This window comes from Mesocricetus auratus, unplaced genomic scaffold, assembly GCF_017639785.1.
Source record: "Mesocricetus auratus isolate SY011 unplaced genomic scaffold, BCM_Maur_2.0 Super-Scaffold_100011, whole genome shotgun sequence".
In the NCBI taxonomy this organism is placed as follows: Eukaryota; Metazoa; Chordata; class Mammalia; order Rodentia; family Cricetidae; genus Mesocricetus; species Mesocricetus auratus.
The window spans coordinates 67,932,565-67,959,121 of NW_024429195.1; the positions used below are offsets into that span (position 1 = coordinate 67,932,565).

At 34.8% G+C, this 26,557-nt stretch overlaps 1 protein-coding gene across 1 annotated transcript in view; it reads right to left on the reverse strand.

The window, feature by feature from the left end:
- Positions 1–26,557, reverse strand: part of Cep290 (centrosomal protein 290) — an 81,916-nt gene that overhangs the window by 48,230 nt on the left and 7,129 nt on the right. Inside the window, 20 exon segments of the mRNA XM_040754978.1 lie at positions 1,015–1,188; positions 4,604–4,834; positions 4,920–5,022; positions 5,503–5,618; positions 7,051–7,200; positions 8,397–8,561; positions 9,136–9,278; positions 9,755–9,839; positions 11,317–11,429; positions 12,516–12,570; positions 12,573–12,605; positions 12,674–12,774; positions 14,743–14,905; positions 16,809–16,981; positions 18,965–19,088; positions 20,123–20,245; positions 22,508–22,597; positions 23,455–23,637; positions 24,368–24,520; positions 25,524–25,577. Of these exon segments, the coding sequence (XP_040610912.1) occupies positions 1,015–1,188; positions 4,604–4,834; positions 4,920–5,022; positions 5,503–5,618; positions 7,051–7,200; positions 8,397–8,561; positions 9,136–9,278; positions 9,755–9,839; positions 11,317–11,429; positions 12,516–12,570; positions 12,573–12,605; positions 12,674–12,774; positions 14,743–14,905; positions 16,809–16,981; positions 18,965–19,088; positions 20,123–20,245; positions 22,508–22,597; positions 23,455–23,637; positions 24,368–24,520; positions 25,524–25,577 (2,532 nt within the window).

The window sequence follows — 26,557 nt, forward strand, 5'->3', positions numbered from 1 at the left end:
TCTGCCTCTATGCTGTGTATCTCAAGCTACCTGGCCAGCAGGTTTCAGGCAAGGTAATTTTCATCTCTCTGTCTCCCTTCTGACTGTAGGAGTGATGGTATTATGGGTTCGTATTGGCTTTTTTTCACCCATGATGCAGCAGTTGGCAACTTGACAAAATCAGCTGAGGGATAGCCCCTGTGGGGATTATTGGGGTTGCGTTAGGAAAGCCCATCTTGACTGTGGACAGGTTACTTCCCTTACTGGGGGAGATGACTATATAAAATGGAGCAAGCAAGCTGAGACACAGGAAGCATTCATCCACCTGTGCCTTGACTGTAGACAGGTGACAAATTGCTTCACACTCCTGCTATGTTGATTTTCCTCCCATGATACTCTACCACGAACTCTGGGTCAGCTAAACCCTTCTTTTTAAAGTTGCTTTTGTTGGGTGATTTATTACACAAACAGAAAAGAAAGTAAAACACATGCATTCCATGAATCCAAATTACTTGCCAGGTCAGTGCTTTTACATTCAGAGCCAACTCCTTCATCCCCACCCTAATTGCCAGTATTTCTAAACCATAAAAGAACAGAGAGTTGGAGATGCATCCAATGTCTAGGAAATGTTATTAATAATGCATCCAGAGTCAAATAAATCCATCATAAGAAATCAAATCTAGGCACTCTGAGATCAGAGTAAGAGAAGACAGGAATGAAATCTCCCTTTAATTATCTGTGTGACATGAGTCTGGCTCAGCTAACTCATAGAAGATACATAAGAGGATGACCTAGATAAAGTCACCTCTAAGCTAAATGCAATTATAAATAGATAGTAAGTTACATATAGGTATATGCATTGATATCCAGAACAAACCACAATTAGATTATACCTATTATAACATATTTCCACCACAATTCCATAAATAGAAGCCAACTTTAATCACTTGAAATCAGTAAAATTCCTACAGACCCCAGGATACCCTCAATGTAAAGTGGCTAGTATTACAAGGTTCAAAGATCATCCACACTCACCTCTAGGTGTTCTAAGTTACTTGTTCTTTGAACAAGCATGTTATCTTTCTGTAATATGTCCCTGTACTTAGTAGTTAGTTCATTGTACTGTTTATTGGCTAGTTCTAGTTCAGACAAAGAAACGCTATTATCTACAACTTTCTGGAGAGCTGCAATTTTGAAGGTAGCCATTTCCTGGAAAAAAAAAAAAAAAGGATACACTTAGTTAAGTTTGCACCTTTTTTTCCTGGTAAAGCATTAGTCACTTTTAAGAAAGATAATTCAGTTGAAAGCAAAACATATTTTAAAGCCATTTGAAAAATATATACTATTTCTCATGTTATTCTTTCATATATAGGAAATTATATTTGGAAAGTTTTAATTATCAATTTAAATGAGTCCTTTAATGAACTGTCACAGTAAATGAAATACAATTAATTTGAGAAAATATTAATACCTGCAATCATTCAGAAATCATACTTGAACGCTTGCCTATTTTAAATTTTAGAAGATTAAAATCAATTAAGCATTTGATACTTTTAAGTGACAAAATTAGCATGAACTAAGGGAACCTGTATATTCTAGTTACGTTTACACTTTCTTGAAGTCACACAAATTCATTTCTGGTTCCTATTATTGAGTGATTAAAATAACTAAATAGTAACAATAAAGATTTAAGTTACTTATTTCATGTTTGCTACAATTTAATATAGAATATTCCTCCAAAGACACATGTTAAAAGCATGTTCTCTAGCATGGTGTGGTTAGGGAATTGAAGCAACTAAGGTATGGGGTCTGGTGGGACGTCTTAAGTCACTTGGTGTGTGCTTTCAAATGTGATTATGGGATCTCTGTTCCTCAAGCTCTCTTTTTCTTTTCATTAGAATTGGCTATGAGGTAAGAAAGCCTCTATTAACCACACTCTTACTAGGATGTACTTGTGTCACCACAGGCCAAAGGTAATGAGACTGTATTCCCAAACCTCCAAATTTCTAAACCAGAACAAACTTTTATATTTTTGTCCTGTGAAGAAGAGTAACACAATACTCCACTATAGCTCTGAAAAGTCATTAATTAAAGGCACTAAAGTAGTTTTATCAAAACAAATAAGGTACTGGGAGTCTTAGTTCTTTCAAGTACGATGTTCTATGATAAGCCAAAGTTAATAAAAGAGCGCAGTGAAGTGATGGAAGCCAATAGTGAGATAAATAACCAAATTGATGAAGTGGAGATGAAGAAGTTGTGATTTTTAATTCATTCCTGAGTAAAGAGAACTTCACACCTAATTGCAACAGCTTCTCCTCACGTAAATACATATATACTATTATACTTTGCTCTAAGGATTTGGTTTCATTTTGTGTGGCAGACTGGATAAAAGACATGGAAATATGCTTTGCTTCATTTAAAATATCCCCTTTCATATTCTCTATTATAAAAAACAAAACATACAAAAAATCCAAAATGCAGAAACTGTTTGAAGAAAGAGAGGATGCAAAAAACAGTTCCAGCTCACATTTTAAGCACTTTGTGTATTGGTAAAACTCAAAGGAGTCCAGTCTTCTCTAAAAACCACAAAAATAAACAGAAGAATGTGCCTAAGTCTCAAAATTCCCTTAAGTCATGTCCTAAAAGAAACAGCTCTCAGGTGAAGGTACAGACACATATGAATGGGTAATAACTCTTAGGCTCTGTTTCTGTTGTAGAAGAACCACGTGGAGAGTGTCCTGTTACTGGATAGCAGGGCAGGGGCAGCAGCCAGACATTTCTCAGTAAATCTTTCGAAACATAAATGCTGTACATATTCCAATTCACATTTAAAAATCCTAATATTGAATCTAAGAAGAAAATAAAAAAGACTTGGGGATTCTTTCAAATTACTAGAATATGTTAATTTTGCTAACACACGCTCAATAGGTTAGACTCCAAGAAAGTAACAACTACAAAGAAATTTTAGGATATATTACGAAGTATTACAGATGCTATTTTTAATTAATTTGATGGTATTTGATAAAATAATTATTTTAATCTTTCAGTTTTCTATGTAAAACAATGAAGAAAATAACATTACGAAGTTAAATGAGTTTAGGGAATAAATCATAGTGTCTAATTACCTTAGAATGCCAACTATGAATTGGAAGTAACAATATGAACTCATATTCTAAAATTATATACTATATTCCTTATATTGTCCAAGGAAAAAGATGAGCAGCAATGACATCTGAAGAGCAATGACACTATGTAATCAGTTCCGGGTATATACATATTTTACCCTCTAAAAAGCAACAGGGCTCCTTAAAGAACTGGCTTACTTTACAACCAAGCAGAAGTAGAGTGTTAAGTTAGGTCGAGAAAACTTTGTTAAGTCAAAAAACAAATCAAGCTTGGTCCAAAAACTAATGGATCCTTGCTAAAACAACTAGAGACATTGTCAAAGGCCTCCTACTAAAGTTTAGAATTCTTAATTGAGTAAAATGTACCTAATGTTTAAAAGTGTGTGAATCTACCATGATAACCAAAGAAGAATCTTATGAGGAAACAAACAAATCGGCCCAAAAACAGAGCCCACACACCCTGCCCTTCTGTAACTGGAGGTGAAAAGGAAAGGTCAAAGCTCTCATACTGTCCTTACAGTGGGAAATACACTTCAGCAGGACTTAATGACAAAAACTTCTCCACTCTCAAAAGAATGTTAACAGTACTAATAACATGAGAAAAACATGAAAATCCTTATCAGGTAATCATCATAAATACTAAAATTATTGGGAAAAATAGCAAAGGATCATATACATATATATCATGCTAAAAATCTTACCAGTTAATGACTTAAAAATGTGGATATCAATTAAAAATGACGTGATTCCCCATAAAACACCATCTAAACAGATACTCTATCTTTTTTTTTTTTTTGGTTTTTCGAGACAGGGTTTCTCTGTGGCTTTGGAGGCTGTCCTGGAACTTGCTTGGTAGTCCAGGCTGGTCTCGAACTCACAGAGATCCGCCTGCCTCTGCCTCCCGAGTGAGTGCTGGGATTAAAGGCGTATGCCACCAACACCCGGCTCCAGATACTCTATCTTTAGGAATAACAAAACATAGATTATTTAAGATGTACTCTGGCTAAAATTGTTTAAATTGCATCAAATCAAGTCCTCAGAGTTAAAATTGATAAGATCAAAATAAAAGAGACCAATCAAATACTCTTCAAAGAGAAGAGAAAAACAAAGCAAAACAGGTTGCTGTCTTCAGGAATCAGCACATGTAACTGTCAACTCCAATAAATGCATTATTCATGATCAAAGCCTAGAGCAACTAAAGAAAATTTAACATAGTCTGCACAGTGGGAAAATTAGGGAAATACTGTCAATTTCTCAGTAAAATAACATTATTACAGTTATGTAAACAACAGCTTTTTATCATAGAGATGTTTGCTAAAAATATTCAGGGGAAGAATGTCTGCAATTTAAGTATTCCTAAAAAAAAGTGGATAAAGTAATTACAGCTAATGCCAATAAGCATTAACCATAAATCCTGGGGATGGATATGCATGAGTCTTACTGTCCTCAGACCCAAAGGTTCCTGAGCCAAAAAAAAAAAAAAAAAAAGGCAGAATTACCTTAAATCTTTGCAAACTTCCAATTTTTTCAGTAACTTCGGCTTCCATTGATATTAAGTCATTCTTGTGTTTCCCATTTTCTTTTCTAAGCTGCCGTTCCATTTCCACTAAGGTTGTATACTGCCGTATGAGGGACTTTTCATTCACTTGCAAAACAGTGATTTTCCTACTGTTTTCTGAAAGCATTTTCTTCATTTCATTTGAATCCATCTGAAGAGCACTGAGCAAATTCTGTACGAAATCACACTGACATTACTAAGTGGATCTAGTTATCCTCATTTGTACCTGGTAGAATAATGGTTAATGTTGTGCTTACATTATACTCTTTTACTCTCACAGCATCCTGTTGGACTTGGTCTTCAAGTTTTCTCTTCTCTTCTTTTACAGTCTCAGATTCTGTTTTCCAAGTCTCCTTTTCACTATAATATCATGCAATGACAATTAAAAAGATAATAAAGTAAATAAACTTTTCAACTGCAAAAGGGATAAATTTAGGTTATAAAAGCTTTACATTTTCTCAGAACAAAAGACATAGTACCTAACAAGAAGTTACATTTTTCACTCAATGTTTTTAATAAAGGTAGTATCACAATTTTATTAAGTTATTTACACTTATATTTGTTCTATCTCTTCAAAATATTTGCAACATAATACCTCAATCATCATCCAGACATGAAGCATATAAGTTAAGTCTACACTATTTTGTGTCAATAAGAAAGAAATAGAAAAAAAAGAAAACTCCAAGCTTTAAAATTTCATTTGAAAAGAATTCTTTGAAACATCATTTTAGCACTAAAATGGCATAAAAGCTAGCTTTACAGAGCACCCAATGGATTAAGTTTTGTTAAACTTATATACTATATCCAACTAAATTTATAAAGTTTTCAAAACATAAATACCTTAGATATTCTTTATATAATAAACTTTGTTGATGACGAATTACTGCAAATTTTCTGTTATAATCTTCAAGAGACTCTTCTACATGCTTTAACTTCTTTTCTTTATTGTCTAGTTCCTGAAATTTGGTTCATAAATTACAACATAAATAGCATTAGGCTACGTTTTGTATCCAAAGGTACAGATTCACATTCCAAAAAGATTATTAAAACTCCGCATTTTCAACATTTTAATATAAAAGTATGAAGAATGAGGGCAATATACATAAAAAGTCCTATAAAACAAGCAAAATTATTCTTTTCAAACATGGTATCTTCATTAAGCACACAGACTATCAGATACAGTATTCACCTGAAGCATAAATGTTTATCAGACAGAACAGTTAAATACGCAACTCCTATTACCTAGCCACATATTTATTCTCTTGCCAGTATACATTTTTTGTGCCTTGACTAAAATTAGCCGCCTATTTCTTTCTAAATATGGGAAAACTGAGTTTTACATTAATTAATTAAAGCATTTATTTGCATGCATGGGAGTACATATATGTTGGCTGGAGGAAAACTTGGGAAGTCTGTTCTCTCCATCCACTGTGCAGTCTAGTCAATGAGCACAAACACTGGTAATCAGGGCCGGCACTGAATGCCATTACCCACTGAGTCATCTTGCCGGGCCCCCATTTAAAAAAAAAAATCACAAATCTTAGATCAAGCATATCATGTTGCCATTATTTGTTGATGGTGTCCCTCAAGTGCATAAAAATAAATCACTAATATTGCCATGAATTTAAATGTAGTGATATAGGATGAACTTTAAAGAAATGTTACCCTTACTTGACTTGGGTAGCATACAAATTCAAAGAAAGAGTAATGCTATGTCCAAATGAAAAACCAAGATTTGGTGATTATAACTCAAGTATCACACCAATGGATAATCTAGCAGTGAGAAACAATGATGCTTACAATCAGAAATGTATTTTTCAATAGATTTTTGTATGTACAATAGAGCATAGGTGATATTATGGATATTAAAATGAAAATTTGAAAAACAATTTTTAATCAGTCTATTTTTAATCCCATTATGTAGATGGCAAACAGTAAGGCAGGTATGGGCAAGTAATAGAATAGAGAACCCTTTCTAATTTGCAGTGGATCAACAATTTACACAGAAAAGAAAAGGTGAGAGTCAGGTTTACTTGCAAGCTTTTCTGTGATTAGCACAAAAAGAGACAAAATTCTAATAATGGCATTGAGAAGCTTTGTCATCTCATTCTCTCACTTTTCTAAACAACAATAAATACAATACAGTGCTGCTTGATAGTATTTGCTTATAATTCTTCATGTCCTTATAAATTTCACAGATGAACAAGATTCTTGTACATGCCTTACATGTAGGTAAACAAAATAAACTTCCTTTATTCACATTAGTTCTGCTGACTCATAACCTACTCATAGAACACCTATTTATTCTGAGAACTCAAAGGAATTCACAGACTAAATTAACAAGCATACTATCAGAAATGTCTATCATTAACACATAAATTACAGTACCTGCAAAAGATGTATTAAATATTCATTCTGAGAATTGATGATATGGGCACTAGATGGTGCTATCCCATCAGGCAAGTCTACACCTTTGTAAACGACATTGGACCCTGCAGACTGACGTAGAAGATCAGTTTCTTTCTCAAGATGATCAATCTGGAAACAACCCAGGAATAATAATCACACTTAGGAAAACTAGAAGGCAGCAAGTTATACTCCATGCTTTCTCTACCAAGTATCTTTTTAAATGGATGGGAACAACTTGACATCAATTAATTACACTGAACTTTAATTTTTACTTAGAAATACCTAATACAAGATTTAGGGCTCTTACCTTCTCTTTTATAGCACAAGGAACTTAGTTTCCACATAACTTCATAAAGAATCTATAAAAAAATAATGTGCAGAGGGTGGGAGACTTTGCAATGTTCAGCCTAAATAGGGCTCCAGGATATGTGTGAGAGGCGCAGAAAGATGGTGAGGACCAGAGGTTGTGGATGACTCCAAGGAAATGGTATTTTTCCGCCACAGCAGGGCAGATGCCCATACAGAGACTGTTGGGACAGCACCTACTGTACCTACACAAGATCGAGCCTGACAAATCCCAGGACAGAGGAAAGGAAGTGCTCACATAATCCCATCCCGAGCCAAGAAGTCATTTGTAATAACTGCCTGAGAGGCAGAAATCCAGTTTTTTTTTTTTCAGCAGAGGGACACTGGGTACATCAACCACACTCCAGGAGTCGTTAGCTGACTATCCCAGATCAGAGTCCATGGTTTTGTCTCTTTTTTGTTGTTGTTTTAAGAGGGAGAAAGAAGACAAAGTATGTTTGCTAGGGAGGATCTAAACAGAGCGTGTGTGGGTAGGACATGATCAAAATATACTTTAAGAAATTATAAGGGAGTAGGATGGTGGTGGTGCACACCTTTGATCCCAGCACTCGGGAGGCAGAGGCAGGAGGATTTCTGTGAGTTGGAGACCAGCCTGGTCTACAAACCTACACAGAGAAAGCCTGTGCCAAATAAATAAATATATAAACAAACAAACAAATAAATAAACCATTTTCCAAATCTCCAAAAAGTTGCTTTAGCATCGAAAGAACTCAAAGGACATTTTCCTCTCATAAAGCAGTCTTTATAAAAAAGTGTCCTAGCCAGGCTGTGGAGGACACACGTACGTCAGAGGCAGGTAGATCTCTTTGAGTTTGAGGCTGGCCTCGTCTACAAAGTGAGTTCCAGATAGCCAGAGCTGTTATGAAAAGAAGCTGTCTTAGAAAAGAAAGAAAACAAAAGTTTCCCGTTGAACATTCAATCACAGGCTTAATATTTCTTGTATGTAATAAAATCCTCACCTTTGAGTTTGCTTTTACCAACTGCTGTGAATAACTTATAGCCTCTTTCCGAGATTCCCTGAGTTCTTGCCTTAATTCTTCATTCCTTCCTGTAAGTTGGTCAACTTGGGCTTTCAAATGCAAACTGGCATCAAAGATTCCTTCTGTATTCTTCGATTCTATAGCCTAGTATATTTACATTACATATTACAAATGCAATGGAAAACAGTAAAATCATAGACAGGAAAAAAATGTGCCTTTAAATAATTTAATCATCTTTCTGTGCTCCCTGGCATGTCTAATAAAAATCCTATTTAAATTTCTTATTTATCGAACAATATTTATAAAATTTAAGTTTGGCTCATGTTACTATACATAGTGACTACTTCATTAAAGTAAATAACACTGAGTAAATACTAATAAATTAGTAAAGCAGAGAACAGTAAGAAGATAATTAGCATTCATATATGAGCCAGTTTCTTGTTAGCTGGGCAGGTAACTCAGGTTCCTTACATCCCCACTTCAGCATCTACAAAGGAGAAGTGTCACCTCTGCCAGTCTGTGGATTCAGTGTTGAGCTGCTGCTGCCACCTCCAGCTTTCTACTCTCCTGTCTTAATAGGCCGTACCTCAAATGTGTAACTCATCCTATTTCTTAAGTTGCTTTTTATCTGAGTATTTTGTCAAGCATCAAAAAAAAGAAACCTATAGAACAGGAAGGGCAGGCTGCAGGCAGACATTGACATGCAAACTGTACTTACGTTAACCAGTCTTTCAAGACTGGGGATGATTAGAGATGTTTCACTTCCTTTCACATCAGGATCCCTCGGCATGTCCTTAATAGCTTGCAAAATTTCCTTCATACCTTCTTCAAGCTGCTTATTTTCTTCTACTAATTCTTTTACTGTAATTATAGTTTTTTTCACTGTGAATAAATAGTTCTTTTCTACAACTTACTTTTTCCATATACATGACAGATATTTCAGATAGAAAAAAAATTGTAGAACAAAAATATAAATAAAAAATTCAACTATAAATGAAACAAGAACAGCTGAACTAAACACCACATCCATTTTAGTCATGTACACACACACACACACACACACACACACACTGCATAGCTCTGTCATCTTAAAATCTTTAAATTTTTATAACTTTACTTTCACTTAAGTCTATAAGATATGTGATGTATTTTAATGAAAAACTAAAGTTAACATTCTATAACAATAAAAATAGCAATGTAAACCACAAAGATATATATTAACAGGGACTTAGTTATTGATTTTAAAGACTAAAAAGTAACTAATGTACTAAAATGGCATACGTTTAAATTTTAGGAGGGAAATGGGTATAAAAAAGGAAGAGATAATAGTGACTTACATTTACTCTGGAATTTAGCAATTACTGTCCTACTTCTTTCTAAATCTCTTTCCTTTTCAATTAGTTCTCTTGAAAGAAATTCATTCTGAACAAAGAGAATAAAATGTTTTGTAAAATATCATAGTAAAAAATAGGTTTCATGTTAAACCAGTATTTATGAATTCAAGTTTAGAACAAGAGAAAAGGGTTATAGAGACACAGCAATTATAAAATAAAGTCCTGAGAATAAAACAGAGATGTGCATCTCCCTGACACCTCTTCCTCTGCACACCCCACAAAGAACAGGGGGCAGAGATGCACAGCCGTTTTCAGTCCTAGTACCAATGACGTCATCGCCCTTGGGTCCGTCTTTATACTACCTTTTCTGCCTGGCTTCTCTGGCGGTCAAGCTCTATTTCTGCATTTCTACTCTGCTCTTCTTGGATCGATAAATCCTGTGCTATGTTTTCATTCTAAAGAAACATTTAATATATTAGGTAAGTAAACAAGTTTTTGAAATATACTGTAATTTTAGAATTTTTTTAAGTACAGATCCATTATAGATAAGTTTTAATGTGTACATAAAAAGAAAACATCAGAATTGTTTATAGAACTCTGGTAAGAAAAATAAGGTAGAGATTGCACGAATGTGTTTGAAGAAAGCTCACCTGTGATCTACGGGATACGAGCTCTCTCTGTAGCTGTTGTACAAGATTTTCAAGGGGATCTATCTGAGATAATTTGGGCTGTGCAGTAACAGGCACAGGATCTGAAAGATTTGCTTCCATCACACTTTTCAACATCTCGGTTTGTGAGGGTGATTCACTCTGTCTTTTATCAGCACACTTTATTTGAGAATGGGCCTGTTCATCTGCTGATGTAACTTTATCAATATCATGGTCATACGACTGTTGAGAAAATACTGCAGATTTTTGCCTATGTGATAATTCCTGCATTAGTTCTGAAGCTGTTGGTGATGCTTGAAAAGACGAACTGCTTTTCTGTAAGACCCTGGTTTTCTCTAGAGCTTGATGGCTTCCTGACACTTTCTTCATGCACTCATTGGAAAGAGAGCATAGGTAATCTCTTATTTCTTCACTGCTCCCCTGACTGAAGGTACTGACTAACGATTCTTGATTTCTCAAAGATTGTAGACATGGTGCTTTAAAAATCTCCCTTATTGTAATAGCTTCTGGAGTTGTGTTATCGTCTTTTACTTGCATAAATGAGGACCATCTAGTTAAAGAGACAATAGGACCCATTCCACTTTCTACACTATGATGAATTCCAGACACCATTCTCGATAATGATTGTACAGTCATATTTTCCTCTGTCTCATTCTGATCTGATTGCAGAATACTGAATGACGGTCTCCTATGCAGCAGCTCTATTTTAGCTGGACTCTTAATCTGTATTCAAAGTACATAATGTCTCATTAATGCATCTTGAGATCACCAAGTTATTTAAGCAAGCAAAAATTACTATTGAATAACCTAAAAGAGCAGTAGTGCTAAATGAGACTAAGCGAGGAAAAAAAATGTACTGCTAGCATTTCCCTTTACTCTTTTTGTCAAAGTGTTTACCTTTGATTGTGTTTCATTCATACTTTTGAGACTCATAAAATTTAGGTTTTTTTCCCTCATTTTATCTTCCTGAGAAAAGTTTTCAGTTATGTTCAAGTCCTCAATGGTTAATCCTACAATATTAAAGAATTAACAAATAAGAAACAAATGAACAACAACAACAAAAAAACCCTCCTTTAACCCAAGGCAAGATAAAGTTTTAGTCCAAAGAAACACTTTATATGGTCTTAAAAAATGAACTGAAATGGCTGTTACAAAGACTATTTTCTTCCCAAAAGTAAACAAGCAAGTTAAATTAAGTTTAATGAAAACTTTTAAGTAAACAATATTTTTTAAAAAAAGTTTTTAAAGCAAAGTACCATCCTAAGGGTGACATACAGTAATATAAAAATTACTGTTTTAAGCTTAGTCACAGCAAAGTAGAGCTGTCTAAAACCCAACAGACTGCACCCTGAATGTTTCAAGTGTACAGTTCCCAAACTTGGTTGTCATTTTATTTAACTGTTTCAGGGTAGGATCATACCAATTATACCTAGGATACTATTTTCTCCTACTACTTGGACCAGATGCAGGGCAATAGAGCACAAGAGAGTAAAATCATCTGCAATAACACACAATTAATCACTGAACTGAACCCAAGGAACCCAGTGACAGAGAGAGAGGAGTGATGAGCAAATTGGCAAAGAATGGGCTGGCAAAACCAGCAGAGACAGCTGATCTGAACAGGGGAGAGCTCTTGGACCCCAGACTGACAGTGGGGAGGCCAGCATGGGACTGATCTGGACCCCCCAAATGTGAGTGTCAGCGAGAAGGCCTGGGCAACCTATGGGGCCCTGAGCTGTCGATCAGTGTCTATCCCTGGTATACAAACAGTCTTCGTGTGCCTATAGCACAAAGAGGGATGCTCTCTCAGCCTGGACTCTTAGGGGAGTGCCTGGACCCTACCCAGAGTAAAATGACAGACTCTAGATATCCCCTATGTGGAAGGATTTGGCAATAGGGTGGGAAGGTGGGAGGGAAGGGGAGTGCGGGAGGAGGGGAGGGAGAGGGAACTGGGATTGACATGTAAAACAAGCTATTTAAAATTAAAATAAAAATGATAAAAAAAAAAATCATCTGCAATATATAGAACACCCCAGATGCAAGTAAGTCCTTCCTAAACGATGCTGCTTTTCCAGGCGTGGGATGAAGGAGAATACCTGAAGCTGCATTCCTTTTTCCTCTTTCTTGAGCCATTTGACGAATTTTTTTTTTTTCAAATCAAGTCGTTCTTCCTCTAGACTTTCGATCTGCAAAGTATGAATTATTAGTGGCTCTCCTTGGTTCAGACAAGAAAGCTCAACTGAGCATCACTTGCCTCTTTCAGAAGAATCTGGTTTTCAGCTCTGTACTGCTGCTGTTTTAAGCGTTTACTGTTTCTAAATTCAGTTAAATCAATCATTGTCCTTGGTTCAAGGCCTGAAATAGCAAGCAATATAATTACAACTTAAAAACCTGCAAATGAATGAAATATTCTTCATAAAACATCAAGTAGCTAGGATTATTCACCAGCCAATATCACTTGAAGCATGGAGATTTCTTGTACAAGGGTTCTCCAGACAGTTATATTACAAAGAAAGTTAAAAGTTAACTAATTGTGAAAATGCTGGTAAACACATACAGGGATGTTGCAAAGGTGCTACAATTCATTGATGACGGAACCTTGTCTGGAGGTAAACTTGGTTCAATTCCCACTTTAAATTCGTAACTTAGATACAGAGATGACTTTATTTATTATTTTAATCTGCCCAGAGTATAATAAGATTAGGCTAAATATGATGCTTAGAGCAGTGCTTGGCAGGTAGCAATTATTATTAATATTAATGATGGCATTATTGATTTATTCCTTTCTGCTAATCTGCCTTCTAATTTGCCTCCCTTTCTGAGGTAAAATTCAGGTATCAAAATAGTATAAATAACTTGGTCCTGTGTCCCTCAACCCCCACCCTTTTATTTTGTTAGTTTTGCAAGACAGGGTTCCTCTGTGTAACTGCCGTGGCTGCCCTGGAACTCACTCTGTAGACAAGGCTAGCCTTGAACTCATGGAGGTCTGCCAATCTATGTCTCCCAAGAGCTGGGATTAAAGATGTGCGTCACCAACGCCCAGTGACAGTGTAAAATTTTTAAATTGTAAACCAGACTTTAATAATTAAAAGCTAACCCTCTAGCTGGGTAATGGAGGCACATACCTTTAATCCCAGTACTGAGGTGGCAGAAGCAGGCAGATCTTTGAGTTCAAGGCCAGACTATTCTACAGAGCAAGTTCCAGGACAGTCAGGGTTACACACAGAAACCTTGTCTTTGAGGAGGAAAAAAAAAAAAGCTAAACCCCTAAAGACAGAAAACAAGTCTTTTGTTACAGCACTCTAGATAGGTCAGAAGTTAGTTATATATCTCTAGATTCCTAGCTGTGACCGGACTGGTCAAGTTAATCAGAAATCTAACTTGAATATCTAATGCAGCCCTAAATTTTAGTTAGATATGTGTCACAAGTAAGTAATCCATATAAAATATTAATTTTTCTTCTACACAAATATTTTATAGATCGTCACTTTAACTCAAAGAAAGCACTAATTGATATTCAGCATGTATAATGAAATCATACATAAATCATATTTATTAATTTTAAAGAAGCAATGTAGATTGTATACTTTAGTTATAACTTACAATATAAATCAGCAACATTATTAATTCATCATTTATTTTAAAAAGTATATAAATTCCCAAGTTGTATTTGAAAATTACATGGTAGACTAAATGAAACTTTTAAAACACTCAAGTAAAACAATAAGCAATTAAATTGTATTTCCATGTCCTTAAATATTTACAAAGTACTTTTAAATGGCCTCATTTGAAACAAAATCAGTTTGTAAGCTAACATTTCATACAGATGTTTCTTATTTGCAGAAATACAGTTGACTTCTTGTATGCAGTATAATACATGCACGTTCGCCTTTCTATAAGCAGTTATTACCGAAGACATACCAGACCTACAAAAGCCATGTTCCTTGTCAACCCTACCAACACGGTGAGGTCTCCAAACCCACTTCATTCAGGGTACCTCCACTTTTGTTAAATGTTCCTACAGAAACACTTATTCGGGTAAACATGCCCTTCAACTACTGAGAAGTAAATAAACAAACCTAAAGTAAAGGTTAGAGGCAAAGCCCGGGAGAAGAAGGAAGAACGTGTGTGTGTGTGTGTGTGTGTGTGTGTGTGTGTGTGTGTGTGGAATGTGAGGACTTTGATTTGGTGAACGGCGCCATCCCCTACAAAAGTGTAAAGAAAGCCAAAGTACACAAAGAAGACTTGAAAAGTAGGGTGTAGGAAAGAGAAGACTTGAAAAGTAGGGTGTAGGAAAGAGAAGAGTCTTAAAAATTAGCTTACCGGCCTGTTCTCTAAGGGCTTCATTTTCATCAAGAACATCATTGATCTTCATCTCAAGTTTATTGATTTCCTTGGTCAATACTTCAATCTCTCCATCTCTTATTTTAATTTGGGCTTTACAATTCTTTATTTCAATAACAGCATCTTCTAAACCATATATACCCTAAAAAAATACCCCATCTAACTTAAGTATAAAATAATTTATTTGAACAAATAAATCAAATGTATGAATTTACATATTATATTAAGTGGATAGGTAAACTTACCTACACCTGTATTTTATATGGCACATATAACTGATACATAAAAAGTAAAAATAGTACATATTAATTGTTTTTTTTTAACCATGTCTCTGTAAACCGAATCTGGTAATGAGGCCAGAATATGAACATTTCACACTTAAGCAATTTGCCTCACAATATTACATATGAAACCCTGAGTACATAGACATACATATAAAGGTACAGATAAAAACATGAAGATAAAATCAGGCATACCAATTAGAGTATATGATTAATTGTATGACAAATCAAATTTAAAAATATGAATAGTTCAAGTAGATTCAGTTGATACAGGAGCCACCAAAGATATCCTAAATACAAGTTCATTTAGCTAGTCAATGCCATACCTCCATGATGGCACAAGGGACACAGGTAACAAGAGATCTAATCCTGCTATGTCACCAGAGCTGTTTATATGAACAGAACACTTCCATCAAAAGGTTTGGAAGGAAGGTAAATACTGAAGGATGATGAGGGAGGGCAAAATACCAATTAAGAACATCTGAAAAAGCCACAAGAAATCACACTATCAACTGTTTATCTAAAAACAAAAAGAAACAAAAAACTCTGTAACAAATACAATTCTGTATATAAATAAATATACATATATGGTTTAAATACGCTTTTGTCATCTGTGCTGACAACGCTCCCTCGAAGAGCCGAAGATCACTTAACCAAAACCCCATTAATAGACATGACATGCCTTCTTTCGAGTTGTTGGTCAAGGTTGTCCAAGAGACTTTCAAAACGTACAGCCTGTTGCTATTGCCCTTGGTTGTCCCCCAGAGGTAGAAGTTGAGTTCCAGTTACTCAAGATACCATAAATTTCAGGAACAGGACCTAGAGACCCCTAGCTGGAACTCATTTTTAAGCCTCTTCCCTAAAGTCTAGCTTTCATGATACCAAAAGGCACCGTGCAAGCTTGCAAAGGTGGGAAGCAACTAACAGACCTGCCCAGCTCTGCTGCTTATGAACCACAGCAACCAGCGTGACACAGTAACCCTAAGGGAAACTACTCAGTGCTAGTAGAGGCATGGTTACTGTAGAAGAACCCATAACCACCACTTTACTAAACAAGAATCTCTTTGCAGAAGAAGGAGACCATTACCAAGAACCACAGCCAACCAAAATGCAGAGTTGTGGAGGCCAGTCAGGCTCAGGGATCATTGCAGAAGAGGGGGCATAATATTGAGAGTGAGATAACCATAATTTTAAGAGTGAGATTTTAAGAGTGGGATAATCAGGGAGATTGCTATGAGATAGTGTATCCTAGTAAATGTCATCAGCATGACTGACTAAACAAACGAGATATGTCAAAGTAGACGAGGAAAGTTCATCAGACCTCAAGCGACACAAAGAACTACAGGCAGCTAACAAAATGCTGAGCAGGAAAAATTGTCTTCTCCAGCGAAATATGTGTGTGCGTGCGTGCGTGCGTGTGTGTGTGTGTGTGTGTGTGTGTGTGTGTGTGTGTGTGAGTGAGTGTGTGTAACAATTAATGAAAAAAGAACCCATGAGAGTAAAGAGGGATATGTGGTGAGGGTTTGGAGGGAAGAATGAGAAAGGTGTAATGATATAATTATAATCTCAAACATAAAAGGAAAAAATAACAAAAATAAAATGTTTGGAAACAATTCTCTTGACATAAAACAAATGCCCACGCTTGAAGTTTAAAACCAATGGAGGTATAACATGCTTTTTACATGGAACACAATAAAAGCCACAGAACAGTCTTGGTGTCGAGAATAACTGCAAGCTCTTGGGCTGAGAAGATAAAGTACTTACAGATTCATAATCTTTTAATCTCTTCAGAGCCTCAACCAATTCTTTATCCTTCTCCCTGGCATCAGCCTCGGCCAGTTCAGCTGTTCTCTCAGCCTCTTTTGTTTTCTCTTCTAAAATTTGTACTTTGGACTGAATTTTCATATAGTGAGTCTGGTGATGAAAGTTCAAAGTACCTACCATGTGAAAACAGAACTCATGAATGAACTCAATTGAGTACTCCTTCCTGTAATCAGGTGCTCCCAAACAGGGGCAGAAGTGGATAGCACAGAAGCTTCTTGCATGTTAGAATTTATATTTGTACAGCCAAGGATTGAAGTACTGTTTGGATTTTATTAATAAAACCAACTGAGAAGTAGAATTGAGTACAATTACTCTAGGTAGAAGGATGTGGATTACAAGAAACGTTGTAAAAATCGTATTGCTATGACAAAGGATGTTCAATGGTAATAATAATCAAAATTCTTTTGACCGCCGTTAACCACAGCATAGGTTTGTCAGCTGGACAAATGGCCAACCTCAAGCTCCAGAAATCCTCTTTCTCCTCTGCTCCACCAATGGAGTCTTTCCATTAATCTATAAAATTAGGTATTTCTTCTAAACTTAAAAATGTTTTTAACTTTCCTTTCTCCTCAAGCTACTACCTTTTTTACCCCTTTACAAAAGAAAATCTCAAAAGATTTCCTACATTTTTTCTTTCTTCTTCTGTTTTTCTTGGATGTAAACATGGCCACTACTAAGCTTGATGATCACTTTCAGTGCTTATCTTGAAGGGATCTTAAGGTGTTCCATCTCTCTGCATATTGCTTTTTAGTATTTTTGATTATTTTATTTCATTAGTCTCCAAATTAGAAGTATTCCGAGAGACTCATTGCCCTAATGACCTAGACTAGTCTCATAACTTCAGACTGAGTCTTTATGGAGATGGGCACCAAACTTTTATCTTTAGCCTAAATTGTGCTTAAGAACTTTAGATGCCATATACAAGTATCTCCTTAAGACCTTCAACTGATGTCTAATAAACATCTCAGATTTAACATGTTCAATCAGTACTTCATCATCTCTAAGCCTGCTTCTCATAATCCTTTCCAAGATACGTATCAAAAGTCCTAATGAGTGTCTCAAATCCTCCAACTAACTGATTCAACTTCTGTCACCTTCAAAACACAGCTACAAATGACTACCATTAATACCACTGCTAGCTAATGCCCAGTCTATGAGGTTATTCATACCCTGGTAACACCTCTCCCTGTGTCCTGCCTTACAATTGCTACAGTCTACTGCGGACACAGTCTAAGTGAGGTTAAATCATTCCCATCTCTTTTACCTACAATGAAAAATCAGTCTTTACAATAAACTAAAGACTTAATAACAGGGCCTTTAGTGTCCTTTTTGATCTTTTTTTCTGCTATTTTTTATTTTTTACTGTTGACTCTCTTCCAGCTACCAACATTTGCAAACTGTTGACTCCTAAACAGCGGTTTTGAACACACTCCCACCATTTTCAATCACACACGCTGCTTACTCCTTCACTGCTTTTAAGACTTCATTCTATCATGTCCAGTGAGACTGTCGCTTCACTGTCTGGATTATAATCTGTACATCATACATATTTCTTATCTTCAGCAATAAAAAGTATGTCCATGAATGTATTGTGAATCCATTTGAACTACGACACCTCAGTATACTTACAGGATGTAGTTTTATAGAAGAACTGGTGTTTTCAAGGGTCTAAATTCATAGGATTTGATGTGATAGGCAAAATAGTATAACAGTCAAAGAATCAGATGAGAGATTTTTGTAGAATTATTTCAACTGTCAACACACAAAATTACTTCTGAAAATAATTGACTACAGGTAACACATCCACCAAGGCATCTTTGTTAATTATAAAAGATATAAAATAAAATAAAGACAACTGACATTACCATTTTAACTCTTTGTGCAATCTAATTTTAATGGCTAAATAATTTTCATCATGAGAAAGATGACAGAAAAGTATGAATTACAAGTTTAAACACTAGGAATATATGCTATAATTAACATTAAAAACATAATTTTAAAAATCCGTTAGTGGCATAACATTTTATTTTGATAAAAATAATATTTAGAAACACAATGACATATGAAAGTCATATACTTATAAAATATTAAATTACCTTTGTCTTTATTGAGCTCATTTTTCAAATCTTTAATAATAAAAGTATTTTTTTCCATTTCTTTCGTGTATTGTTCCACTTGTTCAGTAAGCATCTTAATCTGACTGTCTCGTTCCTGGATACCCTATGAAATATTTTGAATTATCAAATAAAATTTCATTATTATGAACACACATTTTTTTTCAAAAAATGAGAGAATATATTTTCTTGTGACCAAACTATGTTTCATTTAAACAATTTTTTAAATTACATTTACTTATTTTGTGTATGTATAGGTGTAGGCAGGAGTATGGAGGTTAAGTGAGAACTTGTAAGAGTCAGTTCTCTTTTCTTTCATAGTATCTGCTCCAGAAAGTAAACTGAGGTTGTCAGGCAATACACCAAGTGTCTTTACCTACGGTGCCACTTTGGTAGGTAGCACCAGATCCAGAAAAGTGTGTTTCTTATGTATTCCTCAAACCCAACGTATAGATCACTGTTATCACGCTATTAGGATGGAAAAATGTATTCAAGAAGTCCCTAATATTGGTGACTTTTACAACTTCTTACATATTTTTCCTCATCATCCATTGGATCTTATCTTTACCACTTTATATGCTTGTGTTCTCCGTGATTTTTATCCAATTTAGCTTTTATGCCTTTCACACTCCACTTAGAAACAACATCTTCATCATTATTCTCAGTCATCAAACACATCTTAATTTCTATTCTGTCTTTAGTACTTTAAGTGGAAAGAACACACATAAGAGAAATGCAAGGCTTTTTCTTTCTTCCTTCTTTTCTTTCTTTCTTTCTTTCTTTCTTTCTTTCTTTCTTTCTTAGTTTACTCAGTACTGGCATGAAATAGATGGTAACAAACATTAATAAGAATGTAGTAAGGTATTTTAAATTCTACAGGTTTTTAGTAGATTCTTATAATTCTTTACTGACAATAATAGCAATATAAAAAAGCAAAATAATTCTATTCTGGAGTATAACTCTAACTCTAAACTTAATTCTAATTTCATCACCCCCCCCCCATTTTTGACTGTATGAGAAATCCACAGTTTGTTACACACGCAGTAATGGAAGCCACTAATTAGGCACAATGATAAACAGACAGGACAGGTCAGACATTAACATAATTTGTTGATACTGTAAATTTTGAGAAGTTTTTACCTGTTTCAGAGCCATAATGTTACTTTTATCAGCATCAAGTTGGACATTTTTAAGTTTCTCTCTCAGACTATGTAACATTTGCTGATATTCAATGATTTCATCATCTTTAGAAGACAAAATTAACTATAAACAAAACAAGATATGTTATTTAAAAAGGAAAATTAACAAACCATTCTTCAGTTATAGAAAATAGTAAACACATTTAAAATAATACAAAAAATAAAATTCTTTTAAGTAATTTTTCAGTGTGTGGTGTATGATGTGTTTGCTTAACTGTCTGTGTATGCGTGGTCAGGGGCTGACATGGAGCACCACTGTCTTGAGATAGGGTCTTTCACTGAGCTTAGATCTTGCAGGATAACTAAACACACTGGCCAATGAATCTGCTGCCTCCCCAGCATGTTTTCACAAGGGACCAGGGATCCAAACTTCCAGCCTCGCCACCTCAGCAGGTAGTGTATTGATTTTGTCATCTCCCAACCCAGGAAATAAAATTCATCAAAAAAAAAAAAGTTAACAACTACAACTATTATATATACAGTTTGAAATTCATAATTCAACCTTAATGAAAACTCTCTGGGTCTCAGACCTCATTTCTCAAAGACATTTATATGGTTTATTTTAACCATAAAATGTTCCATATAAGATCCCTATTAAGTAAACATTAAAATGTCACAGAAAAGTACAAAATACCTTGAATGAATAGAAGAATACTCTGTGTTCTTAGCTATGGGGAGCAAAAAATCATAAAGATGTTCACAAAAATAAAAAAAAAATTGTTCATATGAGTCTAAAAATCAAAACCAAAATAAAAACAGGTTTTCAGATATTTAGACATGCAACAATTAAAAGTGTATGCAGAAAAAATATATGAGGCTAGAAAATGGCTCAATCAAATGAATAAAAGGGAGTACAAAATACTCCAATTACATAAAAACACAAGTTTTTATGTAATAAAAAGAGAACAACGTTTCAGTAGGAGAAATATGAACTATTTAAGAAATATTACCTTAATAGAAGTCATTTGGCTGCATTCATTACACTTTAAAAATATATACATGTTTCAATTTTAAAATAAAGTATAAAACCAGAAGATACTAGGAATAAGGAGAAAAGTTTTTTCCTTCTGCAAAGCATATTAGCCAATATAAATATTCATCCATTTATCAATTTATGTGGCAATAATGTTTCAATATTCAGGAGTCCAGTCTGGTCTTCAATTCAGAACCCTCAACTTTCTGAGTAATAGGATTAGGTATATGCCCTCTGGCCAAGCAATATTAAGATTATCTATTTATAATGAATGGTCACAAAGCACTAAAATATGATAAAGTTAATTATACAATATAAAAAAAAAGTACTTCACATCAAAAGTTTTAAGAGCCAGAGATAGAGATATGGTTGCAATTTAAATCACATCACACTTGCAGCAATTGATTTTACCAATCTCTCTCTCCTCTCTCTCTCTCTCTCTCTCTCTCTCTCTCTCTCTCTCTCTCTCTCTCTCTCTCTCTCTTTTCTCATTAAAACATTGCTTTCAAAAGAAAGACTGAATGTCCCTAAATGTCACACTAGGGGACTAATTCATTATATACACCCACCAAAATTAAATGATTAAATGTGATTCAAACAACTGTTTCTTTCCAAAGGTTGGAAGATTACATTCTATACTTGAAAAACACTGGCCTGTCACTAGTTTCTGTAAGGACCTGGAAAGCAGCCATGCTTATTCATTCATGGGTTGTCCAGCCACCGCTGTTTTGAAAGGGTAGCTGAGTGGTTACAACAGAACTGAACAGCTAAGACATTGACTTACTAGAGCTTCACTAATTAACTGAGCACTCGGTGATTCATTCAACTTCATCCGCGTTGCAACTGCATTTGTTTAAAATATAGATTATCTGAGCTACCCAGATAACAAATAATTCCTAGTTGTCAATACTGTTTGTGTGAGTATTGCCAGAAACACAGACAATAGAAGTGTGACAGCTTTTACAATCAGAATTACAAATGGAATCATCTCAGATCATTCACAAATAGCAACCATCATAAGCCTAGCTTCTTGGTAGGGAGACAAGAGTTAGGTGTGACTGGAGAGTAGAAGCCAAGTACACAAGGGGGTACTCTGAAAAGGCTTTCTCAAAGATTCTGACAAACCCTTTTCCTAATCCCCTTCCTGATTAATCTTGTCTTTAAAGCATGCATCTGTTAAATAAATGAGTTCAAGCACTTCATATAGAAGTTTAGAGCTTTTCTAGTCAGAATATATAATAAACTTTTTAAAAAGCAACATAAATGTTATTATCTAGTGTGAGTCCTTAAAAATCAAAATTCAAGTTAAATCAAAATACAAAATGAGAAAAAGTTGCATCAGCTGAGAAGCACCTTCCATTCCTCTACTTTTGCGTTGACAGCCATCATGACTGGATCATCCTCTTCGTCTTTTGCTTTCAGAAGCTCTGTAAGCTCTCGTACCTAGGAGTAGCAGTCAGTTAAGAAATGGTACAAATTAGTGCAATTTAATGTTATTATATACTCATATTTATAATGCACAAGTGCATGCTAGCAGGTGTCTTATATTTCATATGCTGTTTATTGTTGGCATAGTTCTAGAGTTAAAGGTGACATTTAATGGCTGTAGAATACTGAATAAAATATTAACCTCTGATACGCTCCCAAATTGGATATTCTTTAAGGTACCATAAGTGGAAAATTACATGTCATATTTCATGTGTTGTTTTAGTCAAAAGACAGGTATATGAATACTGTATACATGTCAGAGACATATGAAGCATACATGAATTTAGTGTTTAAACCTTAACCTTATGCCCAAGATAGCTCATGTACATAAATTCACAATCATGTCAGCATTTCAGATAAGCTATAGTTAACATATTGTTGAATACTTATTTAATTACTAGAGAATCATATCTTTAAGCATTATTTAACTTTTAAAATAAGTTTATTCCACATAAATAATAAACACTGTATTGATCTTTAATGTATTTTCACGAGTTCTCAGACATAAAATTAAATGTTATAGCCACTGGATTTTTAAGTCTTTAACAGAAAATCCTTATTCCCCACAATTATTTATAGCACTGCTGTGTACACTCACTCAGGAATTGTCTACATTCCTTAAACATCAAGAATTACAGGACATATGAGAGGACTGCAGAGCCCTCGTGCACAAGTATTATCAGGATGACAACATGTTACTATATTTAAAAAAAGCAACAAAATCCAGATTAGAAAACTAGTCTTTCAAATCATCAGCAATGACTCTGTATGAAGCTTATGCGATTAAGGCTGGGTTTCAATGGAGCTCTTACTTGAAGTCGATAATGCTCGTTCTCTTTTTTTATCTGGTCCATAACAGTATCTGTCTGGTGCACAACAGCCTTCATTCTGTTATACTCATCAGTCATCTTCTCCATTTCCTGTACAGACTCTTCTAGATTTTTTCTCATTTCTTGGTTCTGAACTTCAATTTTCTCATTAGCTTCCGTTAAGGTCTAAAAATGTTAAGTATAGTATCACTTTAAAATAGTTTTATAGGAAAACGAAATTGATATTAAGTTAAAATTAAGTAGAGCCATAGGGCCCTCTAGAGAAAAACAAATGATTCTTCATAGGCCATTAGGATTAATGTGGCACTGGACAATTAAGTCAGATTAAATGTTAAGAAAGCTGTATATAGGATCACAATTGTTTTTGTGCCCAATACAGACAAATGTAAGGAGTAAATAAATTACTGCAAATTCTAAAACACAATTGACTTCGTGCTTTGAAAGTACGTAAGATAGCCAGAGATGTGCCAGTGGGTAAAATACTTCCAGTGTAAACATGTGAAACTCAGTGTGAGTCACTAGATGCACACAAGATCAGATACCATGGTATTTATTTTTATTCCCAGAGTTCCTACTATGACAGGGGAGAGAGAAAACAACTGAATCCCTGAATTTGCTGACCTAGACAGCCTGGAACGCAGAGTAGTGAACAAAGAGATGCTACCTCAAACGGGGCAGAAGCTGAAAACAAATCCCCTGAGCTCCACAACGTGCAGGCACCCGCTCACACACACAAATGTACAGACAGCCCCGTGCACACACAAACTAAAGCTTTTCAAATATATAGCAATAAACACTTGATCAAAAGTCTCCAAGAGGGGTGGATATTAGATTTACATCACCCTGATACTCAAGTTTACAAAACCATTGCTCTGAACTGACTTACTCATTTTACCTGAATTTCATCCAGATATTGAACAAGTTCGTAGTTCTTTTTAGATAACTGTGATCGGTAGTCGCTGTCTTCTCCTCGCCTTGATAGAAGTGATTCTTTTTGTGAATCTATCTGCTTCTGGTAGTCAATAATGTCCTGACGAAGCTGTTCATTCTGATGTTAGAGCAAACACAGCAGTTGTCCATTAAAATAGTATCCAGAGCCAAAAGTAAACAACAGGACAATACTACTTACAATGACGAAAATCTCTTTTAACTAATGCTCCCAGAGCATATCTCTAAATTCTCAAGGTGTCACTACCCTACAGCCTCACCTTTTTCTTTAGACGTTTGTTCTTCAGTGGAGGACAGGAAAAGGATAATCAGAAATGAGAAAGGCAACATATAATTAAAAAGAAAACAGGAATAAAGAACTTTTTAGGACAACAGAATATATTATTTAAAATAGTCAAAGAAATTAAAATACTAAGTATGAGCCAAAAGAAAGAACATTTGGACTGGGTTAAAAAATTTTTAGATAAAACAATTAAAAGAAGAGAACATGGTAGATGGCGGTTGGAAGAAGAGAGATGGGGAAAATGTGATCATATTTTAATTAAAATACCTATTGTAAGACAGAAAATTATTACTTAGCACATATACAAAAATAATACAACTTGTAAGATTTCATGAGAAACAAAATTATGAGTGCTAGACAAAGAGTCATAAGAAAAGAAATCAAGTCAAATGCTCAACTAGTTGATTAGAAAGCATCCTATGTAACAGAAAAGAAGACGGGCCCCACAGATCCAAGAAAGGGATAAATACATAATGGCCTCATATTTTGGTTGACCTTGTAATTCCCTGAGACAAAGTCATCCTAAAATCAGCTAATATGATTATTATCGGTTACACGGATTACATTCAGATTAAAATACAATTTTTTTTCTTTTTTTTTGGTTTTTCAAGACAGGGTTTCTATGTGGGTTTGGAGGTTGTCCTGCAACTAGCTCTTGTAGACCAGGCTGGTCTCAGACTCACAGAGATCCGCCTGCCTCTGCCTCCCGAGTGCTGGGATTAAAGACGTGCGCCACCAACGCCTGGTAAATTTTAAGTGAACATTTTAAACAGGTGAGTCTTTGTTCACCCACCAAATAAGATTGAAATTTTCTACTAACCTCTCTTCTTAGTTTGCTGTTTTCATTTTCTGCTTCCTCATTTCGAAGAGCCAACTAAAGGGGTAAAAAAGAAAAATTAAGATAAAACTCTAAAGTAATTCAATCTGCATCCCATATCAGCTTGTTGATTTAAATTCTAAATCCTTTCCAATAAAGTAGAGAACATTTAACTATTAAAGGCTACTACAGACTTCATATCACACTGGGACACATATAAGACAGATTTTAAACTAAGGATTTAAAAAGGTACAAAGAACGGCTCAATTTTAAAGATTAATACTACTACTACTACTAATAATAATAATAATAATAACAACAATAAAAACTATATGTACCAAAAGAAAACTAAAGGCTAAAAAAGATAAACATCTGAAAGTTATACTGCCCAATATTTTACATGTTTAAGATCATTTTTCCTTTTTTATGCCAAGGAAGAAACTCTTTGCTCTTTATAAACTCTGAAATACCTAGCAAATGACAGTACAGAAGAATTGTTAATTGAAGCAATCTGAAGTCAGGTTGGCCTGGGTTTACATCCTTTATTATCAATTCCTATTTAAATATGAATGTCATTTACTATCTCTTTAATCCATTTCATCCCCTTTGTTGACATGAGAAATATGATGTACATAAAATCCTTAACATCATACTCAATGAACAGAACAGCAAAAAATGTTTAATGTTTTCTTCACCTAAGACAGTTTATTTGTAGAAGTTTCTTTCTTATTCTGGACAGAAAAAAGATATATATATAACCAATATGCATACATATGTATGTAGAGGCCAGAGGACAACCTCAGGTATTATCCAATCACAATTGTACTTGGAAGGTTCTATAAGAAAGCCTATGATGGACCTTTAGACACCAGGGGGCAGCAGGGAGAAAATGAAAGATGACATTGGGTTAGCAGAGGGAGCTAATTACAGATTAGCTAAGACAACTGAATCAATATTACATGTCCTGAGCATCATAACTCTATTTAGGTTGTATAAGAGAATACTTACTTTGGAGATCTATTTAAGTGTAAAGAATT